The sequence below is a fragment of the Scyliorhinus canicula genome, chromosome 3, assembly GCF_902713615.1.
Source record: "Scyliorhinus canicula chromosome 3, sScyCan1.1, whole genome shotgun sequence".
Lineage (NCBI taxonomy): Eukaryota > Metazoa > Chordata > Chondrichthyes > Carcharhiniformes > Scyliorhinidae > Scyliorhinus > Scyliorhinus canicula.
In genome coordinates this window covers 114,057,863-114,072,508 of record NC_052148.1, presented here as the reverse complement: position 1 = coordinate 114,072,508, position 14,646 = coordinate 114,057,863, and the positions used below count along the sequence as shown (strand labels likewise).

At 49.2% G+C, this 14,646-nt stretch overlaps 1 protein-coding gene across 2 annotated transcripts in view; it reads left to right on the top strand.

The window, feature by feature from the left end:
* The window catches only part of tusc3 (tumor suppressor candidate 3), a 627,392-nt gene that overhangs the window by 271,828 nt on the left and 340,918 nt on the right, over positions 1 to 14,646 (top strand). For both annotated transcript variants that reach the window (XM_038791119.1, XM_038791118.1), the window contains exons 4-5: positions 3,861 to 4,001; positions 8,763 to 8,903. In XM_038791119.1, coding sequence (XP_038647047.1) covers positions 3,861 to 4,001; positions 8,763 to 8,903 — 282 coding nt within the window. The remainder of the gene's footprint in view (positions 1 to 3,860; positions 4,002 to 8,762; positions 8,904 to 14,646) is intronic.

The window sequence follows — 14,646 nt, the reverse complement described above, 5'->3', positions numbered from 1 at the left end:
AGGACTTCGCTGGCCGGCGTAAGTCCGTGCATGCGCCGGAGCGTCAGCAGCTGCTGACGTCATCCCGGCGCATGCGCAGGGGAGGGGGGTCTCTTCCCCCTCCGCCATGGTGAAGACCGTGGCGAAGGCGGAAGAAAAAGAGTGCCCCCACGGCACAGGCCCGCCCGCCGATTGTTGGGCCCCGATCGCGGGCCAGGCCACCGTGGGGGCACCCCCCGGGGTCAGATCACCCCGCGCCCCCCCCCCCCCCCAGGACCCCTGGAGCCCCCCCGCGCCGCCAATCCCGCCGGGTCAGGTAGGTGTTTTGATTCCCGCCGGCGGGAGAGGCTTGTCAGCGGCGGGACTTCGACCCATCGCGGGCCGGAGAATCGCCACGGGGGGCCTGCCCCCCTCCGAATCTCGGGTGATGGACAATTCTGGACGGAGCGGGATTGAATCCGACCCCGGGCGATTCTCTGACCCGGCGGTGGGTCGGAGAATCCCACCCCATTAGAGTACCCAATTATTTTTTTCCAATTGAGGGGCAATTTGGCGTGGCCAATCCACCTAACCTGCACATCTTTGGGTTGTGGGGGTAAAATCCACGCAGACATGGGGAGAATGTGAAAACTCCACATGGACAGTAACCCAGGGTCCTCAGCGCCGCAGTCCCAGTGCTAACCACTCCGCCGCATGCTGCCCCTTTCTGTGAAGTTAATGCAGTTATTTTCCTAAACTGGGGGGATTTAGAACAATTCTGTAAAATATTATTTCATTAACTTCATTAACAGTCCAAAGATGTGCAGGTTAGGTGGATTGGACATGCTAAATTGCCTGTAGTGTCCTAATAAAAGTAAGGTTAAGGGGGGGGTTGTTGGGTTACGGGTATAGGGTGGATACGTGGGTTTGAGTAGGGTGATCATGGCTCGGCACAACATTGAGGGCCGAAGGGCCTGTTCTGTGCTGTACTGTTTTATGTTCTTATAAAGACCAAAATATCCCCACTCTGTCTCTGATGTTCTCATTTGATTATCAAAGTATGAGTACATGTAGTTTCTGAGAAAAGTATGAATTACTTTTACAGTTTCTAAATTAGAAAAAAACAACTGAAAATGATTTTATTTAGCTTACTAAAACCTTTAATTTGAAGTATTAGTAGACACAGAATAGTCCAATTTCTGGCAAAGTTGTTATTTTGTTCTTTACAGAAATTACTGCATCGACTTCCCAGCTCCTGGATCTATCTACTTCAGCCGACTGTACTCACGTGGGCGCGATCACTTGCGGTCTCTACTGGTGTGGCCCTGGGGTGATGGACCTCGCGGTGGGCCAAGGGGATAGCTCCCCCGAGGGCCATGCGAGGGCCATGCTGATAGAGACCATCTGAGCCGATTCGAGGAACACGCCCACCAACACACTGCCTGCCCAACACCCCTCTACCAGAGTCCCTCTCCCACACACTTCCCCCTCCCAGTGACCGCTGTAAGCACGGACCCCTGTAATAGTGGGACCCCCCAGGGACCCTTGGAGAAGGGATCCCCCTATAGAGCCTTCTGTAATAAAGAGTTCCTTCCTTCCCACCCCCCAACCCCAGGGACCCGACCCTTGTAACAGGGAGACTCCCCCACAGGGACCGCTGTAATAGGGAGACTCCCCCACAGGGACCCCTGTAATTGGGAGACTCCCCCACAGAGACCCCTGTAATAGGTAAACCCCCACAAGGATCCCTGTAATAGGGAGACCCCCCCCTTGGACTCCCTGACCAAAGGGACCCCACAGGGACCACTGTATCAGGAGGCCCCCCCATAGGGACCCCCTGCCTAAAGGCCCCCATATGGACCCCCCTCCCCCCAACACATCCAAACCCCCCCCCCCCCCCCCCTCCCCCCAGAGAAAAGTTTACTGTCTGGAAGCTAGACAGCAGTCCAGGTAGAGGCAGTGAGAATAATTACAGCAGTAACACTTATCTTGAAGCTCCATGTGTCCTTTCCTCAAAGGAGAACAGCCGTGACCTGTGTTCGGTTCCCAACGCACGTTTTCTTCTTGGGATGAGAACTGCATGGTGTCTTGATAATGGCCCAGGTGTATTGGAAGTGACCTCTTGTTAGGTAGTACCGGGAAGGAATAGAGCTAGTCGGGAAAGGATAGTTATGACAAAAGTAAAGAGTGTGGTAAGTATAGACCAAAAATGTAAATTATATTTGGCTTTATGTTATGAGTGAGAGGTATGAAATTAATTGTAAAATGGAGCTAGAGATGAAGATTATAGGTCTAAAGGTGTTTTCTTCAGGATACGGAAGTTGTTTGGGACCCTGATGTCGGAGCCGGATGTTTTCCTAGTGACTGAATAACAATTGTTGGATGTAGCAAAGAGGCCATTTTAATTAGAGCCTGGCCACAAAGTTGTCTCTTGCCTTAAAATGTAGAATGCACAGGTAAAGAGATGTTTTTTCTTAAGATGGGGGGATGCGTGTTTGAGGTGGTGGAAGAGATGGACAGTAGCTGAGAAGCAGTTTTTGGATCTGTATATGGAATGGTAGGCAGGTAAGCCCCAGAGTGTTCTTTTGAAAAAGATAATGGGTGAAAGCATGTGTAAGTTGCAGATTGGAACACAAGTGTTTATCTTATTATTTTTCCAAAAGTGGGAGATAAAACTATTATTTCTATATAGATATAGAAGAATTACTTGGGAGGCTTGAAGATGTCTTGCATTGTTAGCTTTGTGGTTACAAGTTTGTGTCTACTACAGGCATAAACGTACTTTAAGTTTGCATTATCGGCTATGTAATGAAGTTGAAGAATAATGATTTTCATTTACATCTGATGTAATTCAACCTTTTTCTATATTTTTCCTATAAAAGCCATCAATTAAATATAGGGGTGAATTGGTTGATCAAAAACAGTGCAAAACAGTGTCTCATTGAATCACCAATGATTTTTCACCAGGCCCAATCATTTTTGTACTGATGCGCATCAAATTATAGTTCAAATTCTTTGTGGGAATTAACTTCCCAGTCTCACTGTAATTTTCAGTTGATTTAAGATTAATATTCTTGGTGATATATTTCGAGTCAGTGGAAAAGAAAAGCTAGTGCAGTGAAAAAAAATCACCACCAAATTACTGCTGGCCAGTTTTGTGTTGCTGCAATAGAGGAATTTCACCTCCAATAGTTGATGTGGGGCGCGATTCAACAAAAAAAAAATAGATCGCGGGGGCTGGTTAGTTCTCGTGTGGACATAGTTAAGTAAGCTTAACTGCATAATTAACTATGCAAATCTGCATCCTGCCTGATTGCAGTGTCTTGCGAGATCTCATTAGGTCTTGAAGGCATACGACCGCTGGGAATCCCAGAAGAGGCTTCCTAATTCTGGCGTTGATGCAGACGGTAAATCGTGCCCAATTTGCATCAGTAACTAAATATATGATGGTCAAATTTATTAGCCCCTCTCAAGGATAGCATGGTGGTTAGCACAAATGCTTCACAGTTCACAGGTTCGATTCCCGGCTTGGGTCACTGTCTGTGCGGAGTCTGCACGTTTTCCCCTTGTGTGCGTGGGTTTCCTCCGGGTGCTCCGGTTTCCTCCCACAGTCCAAAGATGTACAGGTTAGGTGGATTGGCCATAATAAATTGCCCTTAGTGTCCAAAATTGCCCTGAGTGTTGGGTGGGGTTACTGAGTTATGGGGATAGGGTGGAGGTGTGGGCTTGGGTAGGGTGCTCTTTCAAAAAAAAAGAGCAGGTGCAGACTTGATGGGCCAAATGGCCTCCTTCTGCACTGTAAATTCTATGAAGATTTAAATATAGGAAACATGACAGCATGATATGCGCAAAGTGAGGTGAGCTTAATTAACATTTCCAGGCAACATTTCTTTCTTTTGCAGCTAAATATGAACTCCGCTCCTACATTCATGCATTTTCCACCAAAAGGAAAGCCGAAGAGAGCTGACACCTTTGATCTGCAGAGAATCGGATTTGCAGCTGAGCAGCTTGCAAAGTGGATTGCTGACAGAACTGATGTGCATGTAAGTTCTTTGAAGATGTAGCACAAAGCAAAATTTCCACTCATTTCATTCCAGTGGAATCACTGCTTCACTTAGAATGTTAATGTTTGGGAATCTTTGCTAGTGCTGTTTTTATACATGAACTGTATTCTGGCCTGTTACTCTAGCATAACTCTCTCAATGATGGAATTAATAACATTACATTTTCTACTTTAACTCTAATTTTTAAAAAATCATTCATGCGAGCATCACTAATAAGGCCAGCATTATTTGCCATCTCTATTTTCCCTGAAGAAGATAATGATGCGCCGCCTTCTTGAACTGCTGTAGTCTGTATGATGAGGGAACTTGGTCTCATAGTGCTGTTACAGAAGGAGTTCCAGGATTTTGACCCAGTGAAGATGAAGGAACAGCGACATATTTCCAAGTCAGGATAATGTGTGACTTAGAGGAGAATTTGCCCGAAGTGCTGTTGTCTTGCATCTATGGCCTTGTCCTTATGGGCAGTAAAAGTTGCAGGTTTTGGAGGTGCCAGCAAAGGAGCTTTGGTAAGTTAATGTAATGCAGATGATATACACTTGAACCGTTGACAGGCTGATGATGGATAAATTGAATGTTTAGGGTGGTGGATAGGATTCCAATCAAGTAAATATTTTGTCCATGTTTGGACGAAGGCTGTAAAGAGGTCATAAAAACATAAGAACTAGGAGCAGGAGTAGGCCATCTGGCCCTGCGAGCCTGCTCCCTATTCAATAAGATCATGGCTGATCTTTTGTGGACTCAGCTCCACTTTCCCGCCCGAACACCAAAACATTTATTCCTTTATTCTTCAAAAAACTATCTATCTTTATCTTGAAAACATTTAATGAAGGAGACTCAACTGCTTCACTGGGAAGGAAATTTCATAGATTCACAACCATTTGGGTGAAGAAGTTTCTCCTATACTCTGTCCTAAATCTACTTCCCCTTATTTTGAGGCTATGCCCCCAAGTTCTGCTTCCATCCACCAGTGGAAACAACCTGCCCGCATCTATCCTATCTATTCCCTTCATAATTTTATATGTTTCTATAAGATCCCCCCCCGTATCCTTCTAAATTCCAATGAGTACAGTCCCAGTCTACTCAACCTCTCCTCGTAATACAACCCCCTCAACTCTGGGATTAACCTAGTGAATCTCTTCTGCACACCGTCCAGCGCCAGTACGTCCTTTCTCAGGCAAGGAGACCAAAACTGAACACAGTACTCCAGGTATGGCCTCACTAACATCTTTACAGTTGTAGCATAACCTCTCTAGTCTAACCTCCCTAGTCTTAAACTCCATCCCTCTAGCAATGAAGGACAAAACTCCATTCGCCTTCTTAATCACCTGTTGCACCTGTAAACCAACATTTTGCGACTCATGCACTGGGACACCCAGGTCTCTCTGCGCAGCAGCATGTTTTAATATTTTATCATTTAAATAATAATCCCTTTTGCTGTTATTCTGACAAAAATATTAACCTCACATTTGTCAACATTGTATTCCATCTGCCAGACCTTAGCCCATTCACGTAAACTATCCAAATCCCTCTGCAGACTTCCAGCATCCACTGGACTTTTTGCTTTACCGCTCGTCTTAGTGTCATCTGTAAACTTGCGCACATTGCACTTTGTAAATTGTGAACAGTTGTGGGCCCAACACCGATCCCTGAAGGACACCACTTGCTACTGATTGCCAACCAGAAAAACACCCATTAATCCCCACTCTTTGCTTACTATTAATTAGCCAATCCTCTATCCATGCTACTACTATACCATTAACGCCATACGTCTTTATCTCATGCAACAACCTTTTGTGTGGCACCTTGGCAAAAGCTTTCTGGAAATCCAGATATACCACATCCATTGGCTCCCTGTCGTCTACCACACTGGTAATGTCCTCAAAAAATTCCACTGAATTAGTTAGACATGACCTGCCGGTTATGAACCCATGCTGCGCCTGTCCAATGGGATAGTTTCCATCCAGATACCTCGTTATTTCTTCCTTGATGACAGATTCCAACATCTTCCCTACTACCGAAGTTAAGATAACTGGACTATAATTACCCGCTTTCTGCCCACCTCCTTTTTGAAACTGTGGTGTCACGTTTTCTAATTTCCAATCCACAGAGACCACCCCAAAGTCTAGTGAATTTTGGTAAATTATCACTAGTGCATTTGAAATTTCCCTAGCCATCTCTTTTAGCACTCTGGAATGCGTTCCATCAGGGCCACTAGACTTGTCTACCTATAATCCCATTAGCTTGCCCATCACTACCTCCTTAGTGATAACAATCGTCTCAAGGCCCACACCTGTCATAGCCTAATTTCCATCAGTCACTGGCATGTTATTTGTGTCTTCCACTGTGAAGACCGACCCAAAAAACCTGTTCAGTTCCTCGGTCATTTCCTCATCTCCCGTTATTAAATCTCCCCTCTCATCTTCTAAAGGACCAGTATTTACCTTAGCCACTCTTTTTCTTCATATATTTGTAGAAACCTTTACTATCTGTTTTTATATTCTGAGAAAGTTTACTCTCATAATCTATCTTACTCTTCTTTATAGCTTTTTTAAATAGCTTTCTGTTGCCCCCTAAAGATTTCCCAATCCTCTAGTCCCTCACTAATCTTTTCCACTTTGTATGCTTTTTCCTTCAATTTGATACTCTCCCTTATTTCCTAAGATATTCACGGTCGATTTTGCCTCTTTCTATACCCTTCCTTTGAAAGTCAAGTGGCCCTAGTGAAGCCCAAACTGGGCATTGATAAGCCGGTTATTGGTGAATAAATGGCCCTTGATTGCACTGCTGATCATTCATTCCATCATTTTTACTGGTGATTAAGAGTAAGCTGTTGGGATGGTGATTGGTCAGATTGAATTTGTCCTGCCTTTTTTGTGGATAGAACATACCTTGACACTTTGTTGGGTAGATGCCAGTGTGGTAGCCGTACTGGAACAGCTTGGTTAAAGGTGCAGCAAGTTCTGGAGCACAAGACTTCAACACTTCAGTTGGGTACTCCTCAGAGCCCATAACCCTTGCAGTATCCAGTGCACTGAACTGTTTCTTTATATCATGTGGAGTGATTTAAATTGGCTGAAACTGGATCTATGATGTTAGGAACGTCAGGAAGAGGCCATAAAGGATGATTCACTTGACATTTCTGGCTGAAGATGGTTGGGTACGATTCAGCCTTGTCTTTTGCACTGACGTACTGGTCTCTGCCATAATTAAGGATGTAGCTCCCTTAGTTGTTTAATTGACAACCACTATTCACAACTGAATGTTGCAGGATTGAGGTGCTTTGATTTGATCCTTTGATTGTGGGAAAGCTTAGCTCTGACAATAGTATGCTTTTTTTCTGGCCAGCTGTGTTCCATCATATTATTCAATACGATGAGGGAATTCTACATTGTGAAGGTGAGCATTTGCCTCCACATGGATTTTGTGGTGACCACTGCAACAGATTGACTGACAAAGTTGAGCTGAAGTAAATCTTACCCTCTTGTTTGTCTCTCACCACCTTCATGTAGACCCAGTCAGCAACTATGTCCTACAGGTCTCCTCACCTAATTCAGTAGGTACTGATGCTCCAGACCCACATTTGGTGATGGGCATTGAACTCCACCACCTACCCTCCACGCTACCCTTCTTCCAAGTGGGGTACAAACATAGTACTGATTCATCAATTGAGGGAGGACAGTAGGTGGTTATCAGCAGGAGGTTCCCTGCTCCAAGGTCGATTCAATACCGTTTAACTTTATCGTGTCTGGATTCAATGTTGAGGACTCCCAGGGTCACTCACTCCTAACTGTATACCACAGTACTGCCACCTCTGGTGGGTCTGTTCTTCTGGTGGTATAGGATCTACCCAGAGCTGTTGATGGCGAAATCTGGGATATTAACTGTAAGGCATGATTCTTTGTGTACGACTGTAGTACTGTTGCCTGAATTATCTGTGGGACAGCTGTTTCAATTTTCGCCCAAGTCCCCATATGTTAGTGAAAAGGGCTTTGCAGGATAGGCTAGACTCTGTGTGCCTTTGTTGTCTTTGGTACCTAGGTTGAATACAGGTGATTAGTCCATTTTTATTCCTATTCATCTTTTCGTAAAAGTTGATGCAACCGAGTGGCTTGCAGGGGCGTTTCGGAGGGCAGTTAAGAGTCAATCGCCTTAATGTACATCTGGAGTCACATGAAAAACAAAGGGCATGAATGAATCAGATGTATTTTTTATTGACAATCCAATTGCTTCACCATCACCATTACTGACATTTTATTCCAGATTCATTTATTTATCTGAATTTAAATTTCCTTGCTGCCATAGATCATTAGTTCTGACAAGGCTATTTTGTACTGCAAACATTCAATCATACCTTTACTTAACCATTGCAAAGCTAGTGTGTAAACAAATTACACCACAAATAAGCAAGTGTAATATCCAAACAAAGAAACAACACTGTGCAAACTTGCACTCTGGAATTTAGCTTCAAAAAAACGCAGTTCTTTTTGAGAGATACCTAAATTGCTGAGTTGTCAGAGGTTAAAAAACATGACATCAATTTAAAAATTAGGAGGTAAAGTTGCGGTTGAAGAGCTGGTATAAATTGTCCCTAGAAACTTCCACTAAATTTGAGTTCTTTTGTAGTCCTTTAGGGAAGTTTATGCACACTTCATTACGTTCTTTTTGTTTTTGATCCCAACTGTAATTAAGGTAAAGAGGTATAAATTACAGCTTCCTTATGGGCTGATTTTTATTTTTCAGATTCGTGTATTCAGGCCTCCAAACTACTCAGGAACCATTGCTCTGGCTCTTCTTGTTTCACTTGTAGGTGGATTATTGTATCTACGGAGAAATAATCTGGAATTCGTCTATAACAAGACAGGATGGGCCATGGCTGCCTTGGTAGGTAGTCAAATGTCCATGGAATTTAATTGCCATTTCAAGTCTTCATTACACTTTTAGTGATATTGTGCTAAATGTTAAGTGAAAATGGGCCTTCAACACAAAGCTCTCCACAATTTGACAATAAATGGAAGGTCTCAATCAAGGTGGGTGGTATAGAAATCATAGAAGGTATCATACTGTTACAATACTGTTCTTCTGAGGCACATTGTCAGAGAAAAGTAACATGCAGTACCCCACATTTTATTCATGCCGCATTTTACCATTTCTGGGAGAACTTGTGCTGATACTGCCACTGCAGCTTCAAATGGAATGTGATTTGGATCCATCCTCAATTAAGAGTATACCTCACCTGGATGAACACAAACACGTATGTAAATGCCATTTCCTTAAAAAGTGTGAATTATTACTTTTGGAGTATAAAGGACCAGAGTGCAACTCCAACCTTGAGGCAGGAAAAATACCATTGAATTTACATAGTTTGCAGATTTGGAGGAAGCTCCCTTTGTGTTGGAGGCACCCCTGCCACTAATGGTGCTTTAGAACAATGATCATCAACTCAATTAGGGCAAAAGACCCCATGAACCACCTAATGGACCTACTCCACCTGCTGCCATTTCCCATCACAAAAAATCTAATCAGAATTTTTTGAATGCCGCTGTTTTTGATAAGATACCAATGTGATGATATCTGGATTCAAGCCAGAGAACTACTGCCTCATGAATGAGCTCAGGTCAGCCAGCGCCAGACCAATGCCCTCGGTGTCCGCAGCCATGACCTGTTGTGACTGGACAAAACTCTGGAGGGCCACTGCAATGTCCATGTGGCCTGCTACATGGCTGCCTGTGACATTGCCGCCCTATCCTGCGCCTCAGCCACCGCCTGCACAGTGTCCCCCGGCCTTGGACATCTTGACCCATGGCTGATACCTTTGCACCCAAGGTATCCATCGCGGACACCACCTATTTGGTGTTGGCCTGGGTAGCATGCATGGTCGGGCACCACCTTGTCAGGCTCCTGAGTGCCATACCCGACACGGCGAATCCACACCGGCATGCATTGGAATTGCACTGGTTTCACGTGGCGCCGGTGCTGGCCCATTCACATGTCCTGAATGGCTGTTGCGTGCCCATCGGGACCCTAGAACACCTGTGAATTCTGTCCTGGTGTTAGCGCTTAGTCTCTGAAACAGAGAATCGCGCCCAAAGTCTCGACTTATCTACTCCCCAGGGAATCCCTTGAAATCATAACAAAATCCCATTTGGCCCCTCCTTGTAAACCTATACATGGGGTGGGATTCTCCGTTGCCCGAAATCGGAGCTGGTGCCGGTTTGACGCCGGTCGGCCATGCTCTACCCCCTCTAAACTGGCGTCATCGCGTTGCGCGCCGTGCAGTGTTGTAACAGCGTTAATGCGTCACCAGCCAGCCCACCCCCCATGCTGTGCGCACGATGGGCCGAGTTCCCGATGGCACGGGACACGCCTGACCCCAGCCATGCAGGAATCCCGCAGGGCGGCTGCGGACTATGTCCAACGTCGCCATACCCGGCCGGGATCCGTGCCGCTGGCCCGGAGGGGCTTCAGCGAGCATTGGGGGTCTGGTGGGGGGTGCCCAGAGGGTGGGCTGTGGAGGTCGCGGATGGCGAGTTGGGTCCGCACACGGCCGGCGCCATGTTGTACGACACGCGATCCAGGACCCGGCCATTCTACGGCCGTTTTCGACTCGGGAGGCGGGCGTTTCTCCCGGCGCTGGTGCAAAACCCCCATCGGTCCCGGAATCGGTGAGGGGATCACGCCAATATTTTGGTCATAAAAGACCACACATGCTCCACTGGCCCTGGCAATTAGCCGCTGAAACAGAGAATCCAGACCTGGTTTGAAAGAATGATGATGTTACTTTTATGACATCTTAGTTGCAACTTCTGCAGCCACAAAGTCTGTCTGAATTTTAAACCAGGATTTTTCTTTAAATTACTGCAGCAGATACATGCACACCCTAACTCAGGCTATTAAAAACATTACTGCAACAGAGACATAAGGCTGAATTCTCTGATTTTTAGACTAAGTGCTGATGCCGGTGTTTTACGACAGCAAAAACGGCGCAGCAGGTGCACCGATTCAGGAACTCTAAATGTGCTAACACCATCACCACGTGGAACACAACCGGTTTCATGCGAAACGGCGCTGGATTCGTCGGGTTAGTGATTGCCGCACATGAGGCTAACATGCTGCAGCCGCACTTAAACGATCCATCCCCCCCACACACACCGTCCCAGTCAACAAGATGGCTGCAAGTAGAGCAGCGCCACGGTTCAGGGATGCTGAGCTGGACACCCTCCTGAGTGCCGTGGAGGAGAGGCAGATGATCTTGTACCCCGGCCCGGGAAGAAGGCACCAGGCGCCGCTGTTTGCTGTGCCTAGGCGCAGGTGGCAGAGGCAGTCAGCGCCGTGGCAACGTTATCCGGACTGGCATCCAGTGCAGGAAGAAACTGCACAACCTCCTCATTTTGTCTTGTGTCTGAGAGGACCTGCCGGAGCTGGGGCCGGTCCATCCAGACCAAGCCAGAGCCGGTGCCCCCAAGGTGGCCGAGCACTGACTGGGAGAGCAGCCTGAACACCTTCCCTCTTCCGAGACTCAGGAGACCCCGGAGTTCGGGTCAGAGGACGACACTGACTTTCCGTCACTGCTGTCTCCAGCACCCTTCTCCATCTCAGATACTATCACCTCGGTTGGGTACATTAATGAAGAGGCTCCTGGGACACTATCTGGTGTGCACCACACATCGCATCTGGGACAGCAGGTGGAGGTAGGAGCAGCCAGGGATTACAAAAGGGGGTGACGGTTGGCTTCCAGCACCTGCAGGCGCGGGTGGAAAAGTCCATCCGGGTGCAGGAGCAGGGGTGGTGCGGGTCATGCGTGCCAACGCGGCCGACACAGCACCGATGGCATCTGCGGTGGAGGCGATGGGGGCGACGGTGTTGGATATGGGTCAGCATGTGCAAGGCCTGAGGCATTCTGTGCAGGCGGGGGCCGAGGCCCAGGACAGTGCTGCCCTCTCACAGGCAGCCATGTGCCAGAAACACCTGCACACCGCATCGCCGCACTTCAACATGGCTCAGTCACAGCAGGCTACGGCTGAGAGCGTCGGCGACATTGCACAGGCGCTCGCCGGCGTGGCGCAAACACTGGCCGGGGTGGCCGCGTCCCAGTGGGAGGTGGCCAAGTTCCAGTGGGTGGTTTTCCAGACCTTCCGGGTGGTGGAACAGTCCCAGAGGGAGATGGTCCATGGACACTGGCGTGCAGACCCTGGTCGAGACCAGAGCGGGCCTCTAGGACTGACAGCGACAGTTGGAGGGGGGCCTCAGGGGATGGCTCCGCTCGCACCCCCGCCCCATGGAGTAGCCTGGGGATCATTAAGCACCCCGAGGGAGTAAGAGGTGCTGGGGTCCGTGCCGGTGACCCCCCCAGGGGACGTGCTACTGTGGGCATGAGTCACTCATTGTCATACGATATGGAGCACGGAGCTCATTGCAGAGAGGGTCGTCATCATCATCTATCCCATGGACCAGACCCGCTGTCACGGCCAGCCCAGTGCCCCCAGCTCGATGCGCCGCAGGTATGTATCATGGGTGGCATGTGGGTGGTTTGGTGATGTGGGAGGTGAGGGATTTGGGCCTGGGATTGTGGTGTCCGTGCCCCTGGCTAGCAAACCCCCTCCCCCCAGTCGGTGAAACATGAGGCGACGAGTACGTACTGTGCACGCTGGCCCTGGCGATGACGTCGTGCGGCCTCCCTTGCCTGCCCGGGCCCCATGTCCCGCTCATTGTCCCCCTTCCCCGCATCCTCCTTGTCTGACGAGGTCTGCCCTTCCACCTTATCCTCCTCCAGCACATCACCGCTCTGCTGGGCTATATTGTGGAGGACACAGCAGGACACCATGATGCGGGCGACCCTCTCAGCCTTATACTGGAGGGCCCCTCCAGATGGGTCCAAGCACCTGAAGTGCATCTTCAGGACTCCGAAGCACCGCTCGACCAAACTCTTGGTTGCTGTCTGGGCATCATTGTAGCGTGTCTCCGCGTCGGTCAATGGCCTCCGGATAAGCGGCATCAGCGACCGCAACGGGTAACCCCTGTTGCCCAGAAGCCAGCCCCGCAGACGGAAGGGGTGCCGCTTGAACTTGTCGGGAATCACCGAGTGTACCAGGATGAATAAGTCATGCACGTTGCCCGGTTATTGGGCGCAGATGTGCATGATGCGTATCTATTGGTCGCACACCAGCTGTATGTTCATGGAGTGGTAGCCTTTCCTGTTTGTGTATTGCGGCCTGTTATCAGCAGGTGGCCGTAGGTGACATGCATCCCGACGATCACCCCCTGGACCCGGGGCATCCAGGCGACGGCAGCGAACCCCACTGCCCGGGCCTCCTGGTGGGCGCGGTCCACATGGTAATGTATGTACTGGTCCGTCTGGGCATACAGTGCCTCCGTGACGGCATGGATGCACCTGTGCGCCGATATCCCCACTTGGCGATTGGAACTACCCCGTCACATAGAAGTTCAGCGCGACCGTCATCTTGACGGTCACGGGGAGGGGGTGTCCTCTCCCATACTCCCGCGGTGCCAGGTGTGCCATCATCTGGCACATGTGTTGCACAGTCCTTCTGCTCATCCGCAGTCTCCGTCTGCATGCCTGGTCCGGGAGGTCCTCAAACGACATGCAGTTGCGGTATACGTGGGGCCTCATGCGGTGCCTCATGGCACCTCTTCCTCCTCCTTGGCCTGTTGGGCAGCCGGCCGTCCAGCCAGAGTGGCTGCCATCTGCCCGGTCCTCTGCTGCAGCCTCCGCCTCCTCTCTGAGTGGCCTCCACTCACCTGGCCACAGGGCATCTTGCAGAGCCTTGCAGAGGTCGGTGCCTCGATCCTGGTGCCCGTCTCTCCTGCCAGTGGTACCGTTGGCTGGAAATTCCCTCACTTGGGGCTGCTGTGGGTGTGGCCCAGGATGGCCCCCCGGTTGTTGGCTGCCGGTTGGGTGGGGTGTTCGGGGACGGGGGGCCGCGCCCTGTCATGGGTGGGGGGTGAGGTGCGGTGGTGGGCGCACCCATACAGCCGGTGTCACTGTGTAGAACCAGGGGCCTAATGGGTGGTCAGCAGGATATCCACCATAATGACGGTTGGTGCCTCGGCACCACCCCAGTCCTGCGGGGTGCACCCCGGCTGCTCGGCCTGTTACCCCCCTCCTCTCCCTCGGCCCTGACAGGGCCCCCCCCCCCCCCACTGCAGCCAACATGGCCAGTGTATGGGCCGGCAGCCCACAGTCACCCCATGCCATTTCCTCCCTACTCTCTCTCGCTCAACTGCCAGGTTCATGATCTTTATTACCACAAGTGAATGACGCCGTCGGGAAATTGGCCTATCGGAGGCGCTGAATCGCATAGGCCCTGGAGCATCGGGTGTCAGGCCCGCTAATGATATGCCTACTGTACTTTCAGCCCGTGCAGTGAGCATCGCATTTACGCCATTTTGGGAGTGCTGGAGCATCCCGATTTGACATCTACCTCGATTTTGGCGTGGGAAGCTATTCTATGCCCAATCACGTGACACGATTTTGGCATCGGCAAATGGATATTATACAATATGCACCCCACTTTTTAAAATTTATCACATGAGGCATATTCATATGAAGTATAATCATTTCAAACTTCCATGACAAAACTTCTAACTGAGGCTAACAATTATTAAG